The sequence below is a fragment of the Myxocyprinus asiaticus genome, chromosome 41 (genome assembly GCF_019703515.2).
Source record: "Myxocyprinus asiaticus isolate MX2 ecotype Aquarium Trade chromosome 41, UBuf_Myxa_2, whole genome shotgun sequence".
Classification (NCBI taxonomy): Eukaryota; Metazoa; Chordata; class Actinopteri; order Cypriniformes; family Catostomidae; genus Myxocyprinus; species Myxocyprinus asiaticus.
In genome coordinates, this window is record NC_059384.1 from 28,084,579 (window position 1) to 28,107,637 (window position 23,059).

Sequence of the window (23,059 nt, forward strand, 5' to 3'; positions counted from 1 at the left end):
GAGTGGCTAAAGATAGATTGCAGAAAAATATTATTTGTTGGGGAGGGGCTAAACACTGACAGCATTGACATGCACAATAATATTCTGATAATAGTCATAACTATTTTGTCATATTCCGATGTATATACCTTGTACACGCCATATAAACGTATTAACCCAATTGTCATAACCCGATTACGCCAACAGTCCAAGCACTAGAAATTAAAATACTGGCATATGCTTGTATTAATAAAAATGTAATTCAATATCGAGAATTCAAGTTGAAATATATATGCATGCATAAAATTATTAAAATAATTATCCTTTTTAAATGTTTGTTATTAATAATATACTAATAATTAATGTTTAAAACGCCACCAGTAGAAATGTTTATTTATATACTTTATTAATTAGAATATATTAGACTAATATATGAATTATACATTAATATTATTATATTAATTATATTTTAATATATACATTATAAATATATTAATATAAACATATTTTGGATGCATACTGTATTTTATATAAATTATATTTATTTATATTATATTTTTGAATGTAGAACTATACTGTATATGCAGATTTATAACTAAATATTCAGGATTTGTAACTATACATAGTATATACAGATTTATGATTAGATATTCTAATGTACAATAATATATTTAGACTCATAACTATAAATTCAGATTTAAAACTGTATATTTATTAAGAGAGAGCATATTTCAGGTGTTGTGACTGGTCACCATTTCATTTAAAATGTTCAACTTATTATTATTATTCTTTAAATAGACCTGCGGTATAAAAAAATTACGTTTTAAACTTACAAGAATAAGAAAAATGTTGAGTAAAATAATTTTAGATAAAGTATAGCATGTCACCACAGGATATATCTGTTGCTGCCTGAAATTTAAAGCCAAATATTTTTAATATGTAAATATCTTTTTGGAATGAAGGTGCACCTTAATTGGAAAAGTCAGGCTCAAGGTAAGAATCAGGTTCTTTTCATCAACATCACGGTGTGCTGATGAAGTCAAATGTTGTGTCTTGAGTGTCAAATCATAAAGTTAACAGAGCGGTGCGAAAAGAGAGATCACTCGCAGTTGAGTGGCACAGTCGTTAATTGGCCGTTACATGTTCCACATGTCTGCCGTGCAGACAGCAGGGGATGCAGTGCTGTTTAACACAGACAGGATCGATGAAGGGTGCAGATGAGATTGTGGAATTAAGTGGCAGTGAGGAGTGAGCTGAATGAACCAGTAGTGAGGGAGGGGTGGTCATCCTGGGCTGGTCCCCAGGGAGGAAAACCATGTCTGGGCAGTCGTGCATGTCCTTCCCCTCCCCCCTTAGTGGTAGGCCTGGATCTCCTTCATATGGGACTATCCCATCCATTTCATGTTGTCCAACACAGCACTGCACAATACCGCCATCTACTGGCATAGGTGGAACGCCATACTGGGTCACCGCCATGCCTGGCTCAAAGGTGTAGCCACCAGAATTGGGTGCAATTCAGAATTAAAATGAGAATGCCTTTTGAATTCCAGTTCAATTCAATTAAATTCAATTGACAAAAATCTGGATTAATAATTGTAATTGTAATTTTATTTTAAAGAAACAAAATGGAATGAAATTTCTATGTATTTAGTTACATTATTAATTTATAATAATATATATATTTATATATATACACACACACACACACACACACACAGGCAGGCAGCCAAATGTTTGGAATAATGTACAGATTTTGCTGTTTCGGAAGGAAACTGGTACAAAGTATAGTCAGGACATTACTGATGTAAAAAACAGCACCATCACTATTTGAAAAAAGTCATTTTTGATCAAATCTAGACAGGCCCCATTTCCAGCAGCCATCACTCCAACAACTTATCCTTGAGTAATCATGCTAAATTGCTAATTTGGTACTAGAAAATCACTTGCCATTATATCAAACACTACTGAAATCTATTTGATTCGTTAAATGAAGCTTAACATTGTCTTTGTGTTTGTTTTTGAGTTGCCACAGTATGCAATAGACTGGCATGTCTAAAGGTCAATATTAGGTCAAAAATGGCAAAAAAGAAACAGCTTTCTCTAGAAACTCGTCAGTCAATCATTGTTTTGAGAAATAAAGGCTATACAATGCTTGAAATTGCCAAAAAAAAAAAACTAAAGATTTCATACAAAGGTGTACACTACAGTCTTCAAAGACAAAGGACAACTGGCTCTAACAAGGACAGAAAGAGATGTGGAAGGCCAGATGTACAACTAAACAAGAGGATAAGTACATCAGAGTCTCTAGTTTGAGAAATAGACGCCTCACATGTCCTCAGCTGACAGCTTCATTGAATTCTACCTGCTCAACACCAGTTTCATGTACAACAGTAAAGAGAAGACTCAGGGGTGCAGGCCTTATGGGAAGAATTGCAAAGAAAAAGCCACTTTTGAAACTGAAAATCAAAAAGAAAAGGTTAGAGTGGGCAAAGAAACACAGACATTGGACAACAGATAACTGGAAAAGAGTGTTATGGATCTTAACCCCATTGAGCTTTTGTGGGATCAGATAGACTGTAAGGCGCATGAGAAGTGCCCGACAAGACAGTCACATCTATGGCAAGTGCTACAGGAAGCGTGGGGTGAAATGTCACCTGAGTATCTGGACAAACTGACAGTTAGAATGCCAAGGATCTGCAAAGCTGTCATTGCTGCACGTGGAGGATTTTTTGATGAGAACTCTTTGAAGTAGTTTATTTATTTATTTATTTTTTTCAAATTGTAATAGTAATTTTTCACATTATTAATGTCCTGACTATCCTTAGGACATGTCCCAAGAAACTTAAAGAAGCCACAGCTTGATCCTGGAGAACTGGCTATTTATAGACCGATTTCAAATATCCCGCCAGTCTATCTACATACGTACACTCACACACACACACACACACACACACACACACACACACACACACACACACACACACACACACACAGATCAGCCACAACATTAAAACCACCTGCCTAAAATTGTGTAGCTCCCCCTCGTGCTGCCAAAATAGCGCCAACCAGCATCTCAGAATAGCATTCTGAGATGCTATTCTTCTCACCACAATTGTACGGAGCGGTTATCGTAGACTTTATCAGATCGAACCTGTTTGGCCATTCTCTGCTGACCTCTCTCATCAACAAGGCATTTCTGTACTCAGGACTGTCGCTCACTGGATGTTTTTTGTTTTTGGCACCATTCTGAGTAAATTTGAGAGACTGTTGTGTGTGAAAATCCCAGGAGATCAGCAGTTCCAGAAATACTCAAACCAGCTGTCTGGCACCAACAATCATCCATGCGATTATCTAATCAGCAAATCATAAAATAATGCAGATACAGGTCAGGAGCTTCAGTTAATGTTCACATCAACCATCAGAATGGGAAAAAAATGTGATTTCAGTGATTTGGAGCGTGGCATGATTTATTGTTCCAGATGGGCTGGTTTGAGTATTTCTGTAACTGCTGATCTCCTGGGATTCTCACGCACAACAGTCTCTAAAATTTACTCCGAATGGTGCCAAAAAAAAAAAAAAAAAAAAACATCCAGTGAGTGGCTGTTCTGTGGACGAAAATACCTTGATGAGAGAGGTCAACAGAGAATGGCCAGACTGGTTCAAGCTGACAGAAAGTCTACAGTAACTCAGATAACCACTCTGTACAATTGTAGTGAGCAGAATATAATCTCAGAATGCACAACACGTCAAACCTTGAGGCAGATGGGCTACAACAGCAGAGGACCTTGTCGGGCATTTTAATAGGACCATAGTGTTCCTAATAAAGTGCTCAGTGAGTGTATATACAGTATGTGTTTATATATATTTATATTATTTATATTTCCATTTTTAATATGTTTCACTTGAATGATCTCCCATTATATGACAAATGAATAAACACACACAAATGTTCCATGTATTGTCTCCATTAATATGGGGTCACAAAAACTGTGTGTATAAAAATTGAACAACAATCAGACAATGCCTAAATGTGACTTTTGGACCGTCAAAGTGCTGGCGCATGTTTACTTCTATCATAAGGACCTGACAGAGCTCTATCTTCTTGTAAAAATCTTCATTTGTGTTCTGGTGAAGAAAGGCAGTCACATCTGGGATGGCATCAGGGTAAGTGAATAATAAGAGAATTTTCATTTTTGGGTGAACTATTCCTTTAAGTATATACTAGGGCTGGAAAATGTAATGCGTTAATTTCTGCGATTAATAGTTTACTGTTTTACGTGTTAAAAAAGAATTAACACATTAATTAATGTATTATTAATATATCATATATATTAATTCCAATTCAAATTTCTTCTCAAGAATTAAAAGTATGTTTTTAAATTCAGAATTTTTCAGGGTTTAATTACAACCCTGATAGCCACTGTGCCACGTTAGACATAAAGCTGTTTGAAACGTCAACATTTCAATAATTTTCAAGCACTTACTACTAAGCTTTAATAAAAGTTTTATTCTTTCACAGTATGGAAAACAGAAGTTCTAGAATTTTGCCTTACATCTCTTTCTGTGTTTCACTGAAGAAAGAAAATAATACAGAATCAGAACATCTTGAGGGTGCTTAAACGATGACAACAATTTTACTTTTGGGGTTTTTATTTTTCATTTAACAGAGCTTCTGCCTATGCTTCAAATCACTCATTTTTGAAGTTCTATTTAGCTTAGCATACTACCTTATATATAGAAAGCGAAGCAGCTCACTAAGGTTTGGCAAAGTTTGTGTGTTAGTTTGTGTGTTCTCTAACCTGAGTTCACGAGCTCTTGCTCCATCACCCCACAGCCTAGCACCTCCAACCAGTCTCCCTGGAAGCGCACCTCCATCTCAAAGGAGGGGTGTGTGAAAGGGAAGTAGCAGTCCACCCAGCGGATCTCCAGATCTGAAAGACAGAATCAAACAGATGGAGGAGAGCCAGACAGAGTTTGAGGAAACGAGGTGTGAATTAGGGGCGTGTAACGGTTCAAAATTCTCACGGTTCGGTTTGTACGGTCACAGTTTCATTATGGTTCGGTATTTGCTATGTTCAGGAAAAAATATATTACTGCCAAATCCAAAGTAAGAGTACTCTATTTGGTAAACACTTCAACAGGTTTGCCCTTAATAAAAATCATAGTTTTACTACTACAGTATCCATAGTTTAATCATGGTATTTGATGTAAAATCATAGTAACCACAAAATTAACATGGTTACTGTCACGGTTACATTATATAGTAAAATCATGGTTACTATATGGGAACTACAATATTATGGTTGTAAAACTATGGTTAATTGTATCATAACCATGACTTCTGCTAAGAAAACCATGGTGACAGCAGTTATTGTTATTACAGTCATGGTTATTACAATATTACTATAGTAAAACCATGGTTAATTGTCAATAAGGCCCTTAACTAAAAAAACCTTTTCTCGTATTACTTAATCAACATTTTAACGTAATACCTGCACTATTACATACGTAACAAAAAACAACGTGCATTTTAAACTCAACTCAACATATATTCAACATTCGGAAGCTGTAGCCTACATCACTATTGAAGGAATAACCTATTAAAATGGATATGAGAAGGGATGTTGTGAAGCGGCTCGAGCGTTTTAATCATACGCTGACATCCCACATCATCATCAATGGAGAAGGGCAATGAACAGCCCAAGCACTTTAGTTATTTTTTCATATCTGTCAGAATTAGCACTGAGTGCTTGCTTAAAACAGAAGGGAGTTTGTGCAGTTTCGGCTCACCTGCATCTTTCCCTGGGTGATGTCGGCATAAATGATTAATTATATTGATGTATTACCAGTATACAACACTCGCGTCGAGCGATGTCTGCAAACAGTGCCTGTTTTGTAAAAGTTTTTTGACCATCGCTGTTGTAACTGACTGCAAAAAGAAAATGTTCTCAAACAGGAGACTTGATTAACGCAGGGGGCTTCTCTATTAGAGGCCTGTTTTCTCCGCTTGCCATTTTCAACTACACACAATGTGTGCAGAACTGTGATGTCATGAAGTTGACCCACGTGAAAAACAGGCGTAGCTTATCCATTTACAGATCCATTCAGGGGTATTAGCGGAGGTTGGAACTGCGCTTGTCTTTCTGATGCTTTGTTTTCTTCCCAAAACCTTGTGCGTCATTAAACTTGAGGTGCCAATGCTTAACAACCACCCACAGTTCGGTTTTGTTTTTTTTACCAAGAACAGTTACACCCCTAATGTGAATGCTAACGGATTCTTACCTTCCCCAAACAGGTGTCGCATGAGGCGTGTAAGTGTCTGTTTCAGATTGAACTCCACGAGTTTGACAGCCTCCAGCGTGTGTGTTTCCTGTTTCTGAGGAGTGCGACGACCACCACCCTCAAATAGGGACAAATCCTCACCATTCTCCACCTGGGCAAACAGCTGATAGAGAGAGAAAGTTTTGAAACAAGTGGTTTGAAACTTTAACATTGAAGTGCATTCACAGATGGATTGCATTATGATTTAATTATGACTTATGTCCTTGAACAACTTATTGCTTAAAATTAGAATGCTTTAAAATAACAGTTTTTTTTCTATGCCAATAGGCAGGAGGTTCTAACAGATACAGATTGAGGACTGTTTGTCTGCTTTTCCAATGTAAAAATACCCACTTTTTTCCAAACCTAATGTGTAGAAACAACTATAAGTAAGCCATTCATAGGTTGATATCCCCTTCCCCCTAAATAATAAAAATCACTGGCTCTGAGGAGCTATCAAACTATTGCTTTGCTTGAGCATCCTGACAGAGCAACACTGATTCAACCAATGGTGTGAGTTTGGGGCAGGACTATCATTTTCATGTATTTATTTTTGACCAATGGCAGATGGGATGGAGAGTTCGGGAAATCTGTTTGAAAACAGTAATTATTTCTGCAGTTCTGTTTAGAGATGCTTAGAGGTGCACAAATTATTGACACTTTACCTAAGAAATCAATTATAAATGCATTAATTCAAAGATAATAATGAAATAATTGCCAAGCTATTTCAAATGGAGCGCGTTTTAAAATGTATTCAAAAGATTGTTGGTTGCTTCTTTGTGATCAATGGTCCAATTTAATTTAACTCAGCTGGCAAATGGATTAAGAAAAGCAATTTGTAAATTATTTTGTAAAAAAAACAAAAATGCAATTCAAAAGTTTAATTCAAAATATTTTTTTAATTGATTAATTTATTGCTATATTACTAAAACATGAATTCAAAAAAATGCCCATTTATTGGTCAGTTTGTTAAAAGATTTATTCATTGACATTTTGGAATTAATAATTGTATGACTGATTTATTTTTTAAGTGGCACTCAGTCTTCCATAATGGCCACCATCCTGACCTCATGGTAAAAATAAATAAATAAATAAATTAATTAATTAATATATATATATATATATATATATATATATATATATATATATATATATATATATATATATACACATACATACAGGGTTGGGGAGTAACGAAATACATGTAACGGGATTACGTATTTAAAATACAAAATATAAGTAACTGTATCCACTACAGTTACAATTTAAATCATTGGTAATTAGAATACAGTTACATTCAAAAAGTATTTTGATTACTGAAGAATAATCAAATAGTTAATATTTAGTCCTTTCAGATGGAAAACATATATATATATATATATATATATATATATATATGTATATATATATATATATATAAATTATGTGATCCAAAGTGCGTTTGCTCAGCAGTGAAACACTTTCTTATGATGTGTTACATTCATACGAGCAGACAGAGAAGTAAGTTTGAAGTAAGTTTGGAGCACAAGAAATAGAAATACACCTTGTGTAAATTGTCAGCTTTACACTAAGCTAAAATGCTATTTCTAGCCATTTTACATGCACGTTACCAGGCACGATCAGTGGTGTCCAAACTTTTTCTAATGGAGGCCAGATGCAAAAAGAAATAAAGTGTCGAAGGCTGCACCGTTGTAATAATAATAATAATAATAATAATAAAAATAATAAAAAGGCAAGATGCCACTATTACATCATCTTTATATGGTATGCTTAATATTCTGCAAGATTTAATCATATTTTGTGTTATAAAAGGATATTTCTCACCAAGAAAGCTTGTACTAGAACAGTAATGTGGGGTCAGAAATAAAGGGGGGGGCAAAAGTGACAAAAAATTTCCTAAAGTTCAATTGTGTGCGAGCAAACAATGCCCAGTTTCTATTTATTTATTTATTTATTTATTTTTATTATTTATTTATACCAGACAAATGCGCTGTGAAATGTGGCTGTACGTGATTGCGACCCCCAACGTTCAGAATACGAATTTCATATAATTTCTCAATAGTGGGCCAAATGATGTTCTATTTCCAAAATCTTTTGCGGGATCTCTCCAGTGTGCATAGTTTGGACACCAATATTGGTCAATTAAAAAAAAAAGTTTATCCATTTAAATTTCATTTTTGTATTAGTAAAAATGTTTTGTATTAATTCAAAGTATTAAATAAATTATTGACTTTAAAAAAAATAAATAAATTGGCATTCATAGATTTCTATAAATGGCTATTCGAGGGTCAGTTTATCAAGTGAATTATTCATTAACATTTTTGTATTAAAAATATGACAAATGATTTCTTTTTTAAGTGACACTCATAGTCTTCCACAATAGTCACCACCCTAACCTCATGGTTATTAAAAAAATAAAAAATAAAAGCCTATTTATTGGTCAATTTGTAAAGTGATTTATTCATTTAGTTTATCATTTTTGTGGCACTCATAGGACAGAATCATAACCTCATGGTTGGAGAAAAGTCGTACTCCCTCCATCTGGTGAAAGACAGGGTAGTGGCTGGAGTCTATCTCATCTCGTCTGTACACATCTCCAGCCAGCAGGAAGCAGTCCAGCCCAGAGCCCACCAGCTCCTTCTGGTGGGCTGAAGTGTGCGCCCGCAGCATGTGTGTGCGGTTCAGGTAGTAGTTATCTCCTTTTTTCCGACTAGGATGGTCTGGTGGAATAAGCAGGCTATCGAAGTTCTGTTCCACCGTCACTACTGGACTAAGGTTGTCATGTACTGAAAAGATTGGGTTTCCCGAGCGACCGACATAGGAGCGGTAGAAATGGTCTTTGATGCGTTCTTTAATAAGCCACAAGGGGTGGTGGGGCCGGTTGTGAAGTTGGCGGCCAACTCTGGACAAGATTTTAGCTGTCACATTGGTCATGTCATCTCTCAGGTAGGCATGGCCTAAAACTTCAACAGAACTTTGACTAATCCATGGCTGAGGGGTGGAGCCATCAGTGGATAGCCCCCTGCAGGGGTGGAGACTGTGGGACACAGCAAAGGCATTGGTCCATTGGTAGTTAGTTGGCCAATGGCGCACGATGTGTTTGAGTAGTGGGAGAAAAGTCTGGAAACTATGGTACAATGTCATAGTAGATGTTCCATTAGTCTGTAAGGAAAGACAGAAATTAAAATAAGTTTGTCTTTCTAATCATTTATCAAAATAAATGAAATATCCCAAATTCCTCCTATGTTTTAATTTATGCTGGTATGTAAAGCCTATTTTTCAAAATGCAATCAATTCTCAGTGGATAAAATCAAGTCCCGTCCAACATTTTTTCCCTCATTGAATGTTGTTTTGTTCCGGCAGTAGACGCTGCTGTACAATCGATATTCTCCGGCAATGTGGGCCCTTGTCGATCAGTACGAGATTTAGATTTCATTACTCGGATGTCAGATGAGTTCACACACAGGAGACTTAACCTCAGAAACCCTTGTGAGATGTGCAGTGCCTGTTCTAACATGTGACATAGCAAGAGAGGTCCCGTGAGAGAACTGATGGAAATAGCAGGTGAGAGCTCACGCCCTCACAATCTGAGACAAACGCACAACTCGCTTTCTCTGCTGCCAGCACGCATGACACATTAAAGCAAGATCTGATATTCATCACACTGCTTGTTCAAACCTGGGTGTCATAATACACAATGGAAGTGATTTATGGAGCGAGCAGCATAATTGAATTAAGGGTGGTCTCTTCTCATTTGCCCCCCTTTGATTTCCTAATTTTGTATCATTCTGCCTGTCCAGACAATCTCTGCCCTCCTTTCAGTATTTTTACCTTGGTACTGTGGCGGTACCATGGTACAGTGATAGTATAAGATGGTAATACCATAGTATTTTAATACATTTTTGAAGAACCATGCTATTCCCATGGCACATGTCCCAGTAAATAAAAAAGATTTACCTCAGTTGAGAGCAGGGTAGAAACTAACCCAATTTTAAAGCCACCTTTATCCAATTTATACTTTCAGTACATAGGATATTCACAATCGATGTACAGTAAAATGTGAACTGCTACATTTAAAGTGATTTGAACTCAGATCACCTCCTTATGGCCGGAGATCACATGCAGTACTCACGTAAAGAATAAAACTGTTTGCAGGCCACTGACATAGAAAAGAAAGCAAACTCTTCATATGCACGTTTTGTGAGAAGTGCTCGCGCTGCACTCGTAAGCGACAGAGTGCCATTGAACCTCTCAACGAACAGCAAATAAGACACATGCACTCTCTGTTCTTCAAAATATAATATCCTTCAAGTGTGCATTTTTGTGTCTAAGCAACGACATCTCTTGTCAAATGTAACTCTTGCCCTGTTTAGACCTGGTATTAACATCTGTATCAGGAGATCTGATCACAAGTGGACAGCGCTAAATACAGGTGCAAACATGATCCAAAACATACAGGTTGGTTGTACCTGCCACTGTTCAAAAAGTACCCTTTTCTTTTGGTTAATTTCATCCTCTGGTTGAGAGTAAAAGAAGCGCTTATCTCAGATTTTAACTTGACGTAATGGTAGATAGAGGTGTGTAGTGTTGAGCAGAAATTTAGTTATGCAGTATTTGGATATCGCGTGTGACATGTTTTACTCCCAACTGTTGGGATTAGGCAAAAAGCCAAAATGCACATATATTTTAAATTTTTGCCGGCAGTAGCAAGAGTTTCATCCAATTTAAAAGCGGTGGTCTAATACTGCTCAGACTACACTCAAACTTTCAATAATATAGATACGCTCATGTGCAAATGTACACAGCCCTAATGCTATTCATATATGGTACATGCCCAAAACATGGTATTACCATGGTACATTTTTAAAGAACCATGCTATTCCCATGGTTCATGCCCAAAAGATGGTATTATCATGGTACATTTTCACAGAACCATACTGTTCCCATAGTGCATGCTCAAAACATGGTATTACCATGGTATATTTTAAAAGATCCATACTATTTCCAAGGTACGTGCCCAAAACATGGTATTACCATGGTACATGTTCACAGAAACATGTTATTCCTTTCTAAAACCCAAAATTCCCAAATAAACCCAAAAAGAATATCATGGTACAACAATAGTATATACTATATGTCCAAAAAACATAGTACAATTATGGTACTTTTTTACTTTTAGTGTTCCAGTTCTCCTATTTGGAAGCTTTTGTAGCATGCAGGTATCTTTCTTTTCCGTGCTTGGCCTCTCTATTATATGACAATTCATCCCCACTCTTTCTTTTTCACTATTCCCCCCACCCCATCTTTCTTTCTCACTCTTTCTCTCTGTGAGTATTTAGCGTACTACAGGACTATGCTCAGGCGGTACTGAGGACACAGGGAAGAACAGCGCTGTATTTATCCTAGACCAATAGTTCTTCTTTCTCTCGGCCTGACGCATATATTTGCCTTGACCAAGCAATATTTTATGAGGCTGAAAGAACGGACAGACTAATTTTTTAGAGACTTTCTGTCTCTCTCTGGGGAGCAGCACAAAACCAATGCATTGTCACACGGTGAGACTTATGCACTCACCAGTACACATGCATACTTTCAGGGGTAAGTTTCAGGTACAAAAGAGAGAGTGCAGTGCATTGCAGTATTGCAGCATTGCAGATGCTGCTCTACTTTGGGCCTTTGTTTCATCTCTGTACCATAGATGGATGTCATATTAGAGCATGATTTTCAGACTGCTCTTTTTTATTCCAAGAGACATGAAGTGGTATGCATAAATATGTGCAAGCTAAACATTTGTGAAGATAGCTCAAAAATGCTATTCTATAGAAATCAGCGATTGTGACATTCTTCAAAATACATCCTTTTGTGTTCGGCAAAAGAAAGTCATATGGGTTTCGAATGAAGATAAGAAAATGAATTATTTTCAACAGAATTCTCACTTTTGTGTGAACTATTCCTTAAAGTACAATTTCTCTTAAGTATTTTTTTTACATCCCTAGAAATAATTATTTTTAGACCATAAACACTGGAGTTCATCTTGGATAAGTTAATCTTCTCACTTCCTGGTTATTTTGGTTCTAAGTGAGATAAGGAAACGTGACTCTAGATCAGTTCTGAAGGCGAGGATCATGCCCTAACTATCAGGCCAACAGTTAAGAGTGGGCGTGTGAGGAGGCAGTCTTTAAGCACAGCATAGAAACGTCTGTATTAATTAGACACACTCAGAGGTTAATGAAGTCAGTCTCACATTACTGTATCTGGTCACATCTGCTGCTCAGTGTGTGCTGACGGGTCAAAGGTCACCCATCTACCTGCGACTCAGCATGGTATACTCTTTTTACTTCCTATCTGAATGTTTTTTAAAAAGTTTCAACCTTGCCACAAAGTCGAGAACTTCATCATAATTCTAAATTGCATAGTTTATGGTTGAGTTTATGGTTCTTTGGATACCTGCTGTGCACTTGTAATATACAAGGGCAGAGAATGGGTCTTTTCACTTACAGTTGTGTATAAATGTTTTTATATGTGCACAAGTTCTCACAAAAAAATTGGTGTACAGATGTGTACATACAACAGGTGTGTACATGCAAAAAGCTTTAATTATGGGGAAGAAAATGCTTGACAGAGAAATATTGTCTTTCTCTACTGATTGCAGCTTCGTTATTTTGCAAAAAAAAAAAAAAAGTAGTGTTTATTAAAAGTGAAGATTGATAGAAATTAGTTTTTTCCTGGACATTGTTTTAAAGCGGTTTTCATTTTAAGCGTATTAGGGGCTGTTCTCACCGAATGCATTTTTGTGTCCGTCCGCCCTGTTTTTCAATTGTTTTCTAAGTAAACAAGCTTTAGGTGGACCTCTTTAATCTTTGTGCAGCCCTGCTGGAAGAAAACGTGTTCCGTATTTAAAGCTGGAATGTCCCATATTTGGCTGGTAGGAAGTTAGAAACCCTACTTCCAACTAAATTTACAAGCTTGTTTGAGCAAAACCAAATTGTGCGGTAGCTTAACTGATAGAGCATAGCACTTGCGATGCAAAAGACCGGGGTACAAGGATACGTGCAATGAACCATGTTATATAATTTTGCAAAAATAATGCCTGAAACGTAAACATGTGCGTACACATGGTTCATTAAATGAGACCAAAAGACTTGAGAAGTTGTGCTATAAATGTAACAGAGTTCTGTGCAAAATATTGGGCTGCAGTTTTTCTCAAGCAGTCTGAATGAAATAAAGACAGCAAAGCTGCTTAGCAGAGATGATATTAGTGCTATGCTGCAAAGGGAGGCAGTGTGAAGGTGCGTACATAAAAAATCCAGCTAAACAGAGTGCAATGGAATGGAACATGATGCAAATACAGGTGTCTTAAGATGTTTTTTAATGCCCATGCTTGTTGCAAGTCATAAGAGATGCATGGTGAGAGAGACATTTTATTTTTCAAGCTCTTTGTTTGGTGGTGGTCCTTAATGATATGTTGTACAGTTCAGGATAATTTTGCATTGTAGCAGATAAATGTTATATTAACCAATCAATATGCTCAAGATGCTCATCCCACAGTTTACTGATTGGCCCATTGCTTTTAAACTGACACTTATGTGCTTCATTTTATTTATAATTGTATTAATTTATTTATCACACATTTGCACATATAAAGTGAAATTCTTTTTTTCACATATCCCAACTAAGTTGGGGTCAGAGTGCAGGGTCAGCCATGATACGGTGCCCCTGGAGCAGATAGGGTCAAGGGCCTTGCTCAAGGGCCCAACAGTGGCATCTTGGCAGTGCTGGGGCTTGAACCCCCAACCTTCTGATCACTAACCCAGAGCCTTAACCGCTGAGCCACCACATTGCGTAGCAAAAGTTAACTATATTTAACTTCACACAGCATCTTAAAAAACAGTCAGGGTGTGAGATGCTAATAAATAGCAAGTTGCAACTACCAAAGACTACATCTGACACAAAAGTGTATAGACCAGCAATTCAAAACCATTGCAGATGGAATTCAAGAACGTGTCCTGTGTTTACACCCCCTAGAATACTGATAAGGGTGTGTGAAAGCAAAATGTGAGATGACTGGATTATGGACTGATCTTTCTAAGTGAGGAAGAACATTTTAATGCCAGGTCATGTTCATTTTTCCTTATATAAACATTTAATTCATTTTTATTTGTATATTGCTTTTTACAATACTGTACATATTGTTTCAAAGCAGATTTACAACCCCCTAGTGAGCAAGCCAAAGGCAACAGTGTCAAGGAGAAACTCCCAAAGATGTTATATCACTATTCAGTTTATGCTCTTTGTGTATGAAACATGTTTGATGCTAGTTACAAATAGATGTGTGAAACAAGAACAGAAAGCCTAAAGCCATCTTCTTTAAGCAGACTTCAAGTCAACTTGAAGACACAGGGTCAATACACAAAGATAAGGCTAACAGCAGGTGCCTCATCCGACTCTGAAAAGGTCTTTCCTATACACCTTACTCCCAGCAATGGCGTAACCCCATCAACGTGTCATCCCTGAAGGTAATCAGGGAACATCTCACTATGTTTACCATTAGCCTAACTTTAATACATACCATGATATAGTAAATAAGAAAGCAGTAAAATAAATAATATACCTCAAATCCATTATGATCTTGCTTGTTTTCAAATCTGTTGGCTATGAAGACAATCATAGGACTGTTTCAACCAAGGACTTCCACAAAGTGCCCTGTGACTACACACTTCTGTAATTGTCGTTTTGAGGGGATCTTCAGAGAGAGAGAGCCGTTTCAAAACTTTCTGTTAGGAATGCTGCTACATTAAGGACATGGCACATAGCACCCTGTGGATTAGTGATTTACTGATACATATATCAGCAAGGCCAAGGTATTTTCCAGAATATAAAGTCACTTTTTTGTCATCTGAAATGTTTTGTGTTTTATAGTCCAATGCGATTTGAATAACGTAATCAATGTCAGCCGATCAACAATACTCTGCCCAACAATACACGTGATTACACCCAAACAGATGGAAAAGTTTTTTTTTTGTTTCTTTTTTTTTTTTGTGTATTTTGTCATGAAACATAAACAGAAAATGGTTACACACAATTATAAGATGCTCCCGATTAAAACAAGCCAAAATACAACATGGTACGATGCATAGACCTTGAGATATGTTTCATGGAGTGACTTGATGCATAGTAAAGTCAGCTACTCCTGGGTCCTATATGACGCAACCTCTGTCAGGCGACTTATCCATGGTAGGGTTTCAAGTAATTTTGTAGCAGAGTACTCTAACCCACAAAAAAATGAGTAATCAATAACTCGTAATTTAAAATGCAAACCACTACTGGTAGAAACCACTACTGTCGACATTAGGGAAATGCATATATTTAAACTCTGAATTTACATTAAGTTTATAAAATTTTTATCATTTTATCACGTTATTATTCAGTGTTATCATCAATTAGTTGATTACTCGTGCACATCCGTGGGTGCGACTTATATCGACCGGTGCGACTGTTTTTTCTCTCTCTCTCTCTAAATAACACAATTTTGTTCAGGTGAGACTTCTATTTAGGTGCAAATAATCAATAATCAGCCAATTTGAGATAATAAATATTGACCAATAAATTTGCTGGCTTGGCCAATTAGTTGCTCCTTATATAAATTCCATAATCTACAGACAGCCTTGTCAACAGAAAAACATTTTCTATTTTCAGTGATTTTTGTGAATTGTAAATACATATTGTGCAAAATTAATGTTTGTTTGATTTCAGGAATTCTGTATATGCCTCATTTGTCATCAAAGTTTTTATGTATATATCAAAATTATATCATCACCCTGCAGTTTAGATATGCAACCTGATCTCATGTAAAATGCAAAGTTACATAATGTGATTTAATAAACATATCGCAGCAGTTTTGAGGTCAAACGTCCACTGTGTGGAGCTAAAAGAGTGTTAAATGTTCTTAAGGATAATGGTCTATTAAGTTTAAAATCAATAAAACCGACATCCCTTGCCTAAACCTAACTGATAATGTCACAAAAAGCTAATGTGAGATAAAAAATTTAATTGCTGAAGCAACCACTTCATTCCGTGTTGCATTTATGACACTGTAGGTTCACGTGTCGACTTGTATGCTCTTCAGGACTCATACTCCGGTCCTTTGCATCTCAAGTGCAACGCTTTATCAGTTAAACAACTGCCCAATTTATTGCACTTTAACAAGTTTATCGCCATACAAGTCAAGCATGAAAGTAAAAGTGATTAAATGTCATAAGACAGCACTGTGTGAGGAATAGGGCGAAAAGTGTTTATGAACTGATAATCTGCCGTTTTACTCATGATTGGTGTAGGGAAATCATGAGTAAAACTGCCGTGATACAATGAGCCACGTAAAAATCATTTTGGAAAAATGTAGGTATAGTATCGTGATTCTGAGAGCGGATTGTATTGGCCAATAAAAAACAAAACAAACATATCGATTAGTGCCCGACTGATATATCGGTCTCGGCGTATATGTTTACCGATATGCGCAGATATGAAAACTTTTTTTTCAGAACATGTAATGCAGAAAACAATGCTTTACAATTGGTTTGAGCAAAACCAAACACACACACACACATACAATTTTGATCACTTCATTATTTTAATTGCTTTTTTGTTTCGTTTGGAGTGCAATTTGAATTTAGAAATGCATTTGATTTAAGTTTTTTGTTTTTTAAATAAATTAATTTAATTGTCAGTGCAAAATCACTAAAGCAAGAATATTCACGATCCCTCAGCCCAGGGGTTGCCGATGTAATTGGATATAGAAAAGTGCATTTTATATATATATATATATATATATATATATATATATATATATATATATATATATATACACACACACACACACACACACACACACACACACACACACCAGTTAGTTCCGGTCCTCGAATCTGATTGGACAAGAGACATTCCATGAGTTCCATCAGCACTCAGACTGTGTATCACAACGCTTGTGTTCGAGCCATTCTAAACTAAAGTGTAAGAGCAGTGCAGATGTGTTGAGCTATTTTATGTCTCTCTTTACAAGTAATGGTTTTTTACATTACATATGTTAGCCGGCAGGTGGTGGCAAAAGATAATTTTTGTGTGTAATATGAGACAGTTGATGACGTGAAGTGAATCCGCGTCAGCCAATGTTTACATACAACAGCGCTCCATGATCGCTCATATTACTACTACACTACTAAAGCTAGGAAATAGCTTTAAATAGCTTTAAACTAACAACTTCAGCATTAAGGCTCATCACAGCTGAGAGACACAACAGACTGATTAATTACACAAACTCAAGGTGCTTACCTCTTACAGGAGTTTACACATTGGAGAGGATGTGCTGTTCAAAATGGCGGAGAAGATTGCGGTTTCTATAGTGAATGACTCTTGTGCACCCGCTACTGCAAAATAGGGGGAAATACCCTCGCTTGGATGGCTATTTTTCCACTGAGAAAGCTGATCTTCAGAAAGCTGACAGCATCTCAGCTTGGGAGTGGCCCTCTCTCTCTCTCTCTCTCTCTCTCACACACACACACACACACACATCCTTGTTAATCCAATAACTTGTTAGAAACAGCACAAGCCGTCATACTATTTCTGAAGTGACATTTTTGAATTACTAACAGAGGCTTGGATGCATTATTTGGTTTGAACCAGCAACGGCAGATTCTAATCCGTCACGTAAGAAAGTAGTTCCATGCACAAATGCGTTTTTATGACCATACTCAGTTTTTCCTAATTTTTTTATTTTTTATTTACTTGTTCATTGAACTGTTGTATATAAGCAATATCACACTCGCAATTGTGCAATATGGTGCTAAATCAGCACTGTTGTGATTACCTACGGCACTCGGCCGCAGCCAAATCACAGCAGTGCTGATATAAGGCCATATCACACTCTTGCTTGTGTGATATTACATATATATATATATATATATATATATCGTGAAGGAGGGAACAAAACAAATTTATTCACACACATGATGTATTTTCCCGGACAACAAAATACCCGACCGGTAGAGAATGCACAGATGAAGTAGGTTCTTTGCCAGAGAGATGTTATCCTTCACAGCTGTTGTAAAGCCATCTTTCAAAAAGTTGAACACCACACATTTTAATTGCACTTATTTTTTTTCAGTTTCATTTTAATTTTTAGTTAAAATATATAAAAAATAAGTGTCTTGCTTTATTGTGTAGGCTTAACCCTAAACCCTGCTTAACGAAAATTACCCCATAGTACCACCTAGCGTCCAACCAGCGGTAATACAGTCTCCCGTGGAAGAAAAAAAACAAAAAACATTTAATCAAACGTAGGAGCCTTTCAGCCCCATTGCTTATCTGACCCAACTATTTTTCAAACATCAAAAATCCAAATATCAGTGAGAGCTTTAAGGTTTCAGGAACATGATACAGGGATCTATTGGGGATCAACCGGAGTCGTAACTGAAGATTTAAAGTTCTGTAACTCACGAAGCAGCCAAGTCTATACTAAGAGAGGTGGAATTGTCTCTAGAGAAGAAGCAAATATGCCAACTCAAAAGTCTGCAACTGTTCTTAAAAGTTTCAAATATCATTCTCTCAGGTGCAATTACAGGCACATTAATTAACTCAATTGAGATTCTCACTTTCTTTTGACAATCTAATTTTCTTGAGAGAATAAATCTCTGTTTTACCAAGGCTTTTTCCTTTAAGTGTCTCTGACTTGATAAACCAAGCACAACTGAAAAAATAAGTTATCTACAACAATATTCCTCTAATTGTAATTTGCAAATAACCACAAACTCTTTTCAAACCAGAACCATCGATTCCATCTTATATACACTATATGGACAAAAGTATGTGGACAGCTGAACACCACAGCCTCGTATGCCTGCTTAATGCATACTATTAGTTTTAAATCCATATTATATATTATATAGTTCTGGAAAACATTAAGAGACCACTGCAAAATTATCAGTTTCTCTGGATTTATTATTTATAGATATGTGTTTGAGTAAAATGAACATTTTTGTTTTATTCTATATAGTACTGACAACATTTCTCCCAAATTCCAAATAAAAATATTGTCATTTAGAGCATTTATTTGCAGAAAATGACAACTGGTCAAAATAACAAAAAAAGATGCAGTGTTTCCAGACTTCGAATAATGCAAAGAAAACAAGTTCATATTCATTTTTAAACAACACAATACTAATGTTTTAACTTAGGAAGAGTTCAGAAATCAATATTTGGTGGAATAACCCTGATTTTCAATCACAGCTTTCATGGGTCTTGGCCTGCTCTCTACCAGTCTTTCACATTGCTGTTTGGTGACTTTATGCCACTCCTGGCGCAAAAATTCAAGCAGCTCGGCTTTGTTTGATGGCTTGTGGCCATCCATCTTCCTCTTGATCACATTCCAGAGGTTTTAAATAGGGTTCAGGTCTGGAGATTGGGCTGGCCATGACAGGGTCTTGATTGACCTGGCTGTGTGGCATGGAGCATTGTCTTGCTAGAAAAAACAATCCTCAGAGTTGGGGAACATTGTCAGAGCAGAACGAAGCAAGTTCTCTTCCAGGATAAACTTGTACGTGATTCATGCGTCCTTCACAAAGATGCATCTACCCGATTCCAGCCTTACTGAAGCACCCTCAGATCATTACCTATCCTCCACCAAATTTCACAGTGGGTGTGAGACACTGTGGCTTGAAGGCCTCTCCAGGTCTCCGTCTAACCATTAGACGACCAGGTGGAGTATCGATGATGATCTGGGGTGCTTCAGCAAGGCTGGAATTGGGCAGATTCTTCTTTGTGAAGGATGCATGAATCAAGCCACATACAAGGTTATCCTGGAAGAAAACTTGCTTCCTTCTACTCTGACAATCCTCTGGAATGTGATCAGGAGGAAGATGGATGGTCACAAGCCAACAAACAAAGATGATCTGCTTGAATTTTTGTGCCAGGAGTGGCATAAAGTCACCCAACAGCAATGTGAAAGACTGGCAAAGAGCAGACCAAGACGCATGAAAGCTGTGATTGAAAATCAGGGTTATTCCACCAAATATTGATTTCTGAACTCTTCCTAAGTTTAAACATTAGTATTGTGTTGTTTAAAAATTAATATGAACTCGTTTTCTTTGCATTATTCGAGGTCTGAAAAAATGGCATCTTTTTTGTTATTTTGACCAGTTGTCATTTTCTGTAAACAAATGCTCTAAATGACAAGATTTTGATTTGGAATTTGGGAGAAATGTTGTCAGTACTTTATAGAATAAAACAAAAATGTTCATTTTACTCAAACACATACCTATAAATAGTAAATCCAGAGAAACTGATAATTTTGCAGTGGTCTCTTAATGTTTTCCAGAGCTGTATTTATATATATATATATATATATATAGACACACACACACACACATACACTCACCGACCACTTTATTAGGTACATCTGTACATCTACATATTCATGTGATTATCTAATCAGCCAATCGTGTGGCACCAATAATCATGCCACGGTCTAAAACCCTGAGATCACATTTTTCCCCATTCTGGTGGTTGATGTGATCATTAACTGATCATTATATATAATGGATATATATATATATATATATATATATATATATATCCATATATATATATATCCATATATATCCAAATAGTGCTAATTTCAGTGACAGAAACAGAAAAAGAAAGAGACAACAAACAAATTATTGGAGAGAAAGTGTACATGTAGAGAATTAGTGAATTAGTCTTTTCCTGTGGCTGTGCACCAAGCGTCTCGGATTCAGATGATGCAAGGCACCACAGCTGTGAAGCACCACTCCAAGTACTATCAGAGACTATCAAAGACTCTGCCAAACACACTCAGATGACCTGGCACGCACACACTCGCTCGCAGGCTCAGCTGTAGATAGAGGCGTCAGTCTGTGTCACCTACTTTGGGAATAGTGTGGATGGAAAGTGATCTGTAATTAGTCGAGAAAGAGAGTGGGTTAGATCAAAAGACAAAAGCAAGTGCCCTGCAGCACATGCCTAAACACTAACTGACAAATTTACTAAACAGTTGTGTGACTTTTGCACACAGTATTTCAGTGAAAAAATCTACCATCTTATTCACAAAAAACACGCAATCCAGTTAAAACTTTTTTAGCGTAAGCATGCCTCATTGAGTCACTACACGTTTTTGACTTTAAAGCATTGCATCCAGCCAGCGCTGGATTGCAGTTTGAAATGGCCTGACTCTCACATGACGTTTGTTCCTCAGTTGTATTCAATGCCACAATTTAATACTAGAGGCGCTACAACAACTGTGTGTTTTATTCACTTTCACACAAATCACAACTATACTGGCTAATTATGACTTTAAAAACACATTTTTCGTTCTATTACTCACACACTGCTATGTCATGATATTGAAACACTATTACTTTTCAGCATTATTTGAAAAACAATTCCTATACTTATCAACTTCAATTAATAGCGTTATATATTGGCTACCACCCCTGGAGTTCGCTAGTTCGCTAGTTCGAATCCCAGGGCGTGCTGAGTAACTCCAGCCAGGTCTCCTAAGCAACCAAATTGGCCCGGTTGCTAGGGAGGGCAGAGTCACATGGGGTAACCTCCTCCTGGTCGCTATAATGTGGTTTGTTCTCAGTGGGGCGCATGGTGAATTGCGCATGGTTGCCGCGGTGGATGGCGTGAAGCCTCCACACGCGCTATGTCTCCGTGGCAACGCGCTCAACAAGCCACGTGATAAGATGCGCGGGTTGACTGTCTCAGACGCGGAGGCAACTGGGATTCGTCCTCCGCCACCTGGACTGAGGCGAATCACTATGCGACCACGAGGACTTAGAGCGCATTGGGAATTGGGCATTCCAAATTGGGAGAAAAAGGGGAAAAATCCCCCCCCCAAAAAAATAGCGTTATATATTTCCATAATTTTTAATTTGATTGCATCATTCGCAATTGCTTCATGGGATCGCAGTTCATTCCCTCATTAAGCATGTTAGGTACACCTTTGTCTTTTTTTTTTTTCAAATAATTTTTGGCTTCAAATCAAAACTTTTAATCTTGTGATTCACTTCGCAGCTGGTTGGTTTGGTTCATTGCTTAAAACACCTTTATAAAGGTTTTTATGAAACACCTAAAAAAATAAAAAAAATACTGAAAAATACTTCCGGAAACCAAGACGGCCAAAAAAATTAATAAAAAAAAAATGGGGCACTGTTGTGCTCTATTGCGTTCAGCACTAAATGTATGGGTGTGTTTGCAACATGATCTAATTTGCATAATTCCTTGCATAGTTGAATCGGGTACTCAAACAACACATACAGTGTGTGCAAATAAACAAAACAATCAGCGGGCACCATTGTTTTTAGTGAATTCCCCCCTAAACTCTACCACTGCAAGCTGCTACATGCTATACTGCTTGGATGACACTAACACTGCAGTGTCATAAATCTTAATAAGTTGATGACTGGCACTCTTCCATGGTAGCATTTTGAGGAGAAAACTATTGAATCTGGCTTTCTGTTCAATAACCCTTGTCACTTACCATGTCCTTGTTCATAAATTCTGAGCTCAATTTGTAGTATGGACAGATGGCAACGCTGCTTGGTGTCTAATTGTGATGCATTGTCCTCATTACCAATATGCAAAGTTTAAGGTGTCATTGTGTAACATAGTATAGGGGTCCGTTATTAATTGTATTAATACGGCATAATGGTTTTAGCCTTTCTAAAAAAAAAAACATAAATAG

At 36.9% G+C, this 23,059-nt stretch overlaps 1 protein-coding gene across 2 annotated transcripts in view; it reads right to left on the reverse strand.

Moving 5' to 3' along the window:
* Positions 1–23,059, reverse strand: part of LOC127431969 (phenylalanine--tRNA ligase, mitochondrial-like) — a 194,039-nt gene that overhangs the window by 128,809 nt on the left and 42,171 nt on the right. Inside the window, exons 1-4 of one of the 2 annotated variants that reach the window (XM_051682666.1) lie at positions 21,029–21,221; positions 8,809–9,462; positions 6,262–6,424; positions 4,779–4,910 (exon numbers count right to left, since the gene is read on the reverse strand). In XM_051682666.1, the coding sequence (XP_051538626.1) occupies positions 4,779–4,910; positions 6,262–6,424; positions 8,809–9,444 (931 nt within the window). In that variant the 5' untranslated portion in view covers positions 9,445–9,462; positions 21,029–21,221. Of the gene's footprint in view, positions 1–4,778; positions 4,911–6,261; positions 6,425–8,808; positions 9,463–21,028; positions 21,222–23,059 lie in introns of those variants that run through there. The other variant, XM_051682667.1, reaches the window with a different exon arrangement.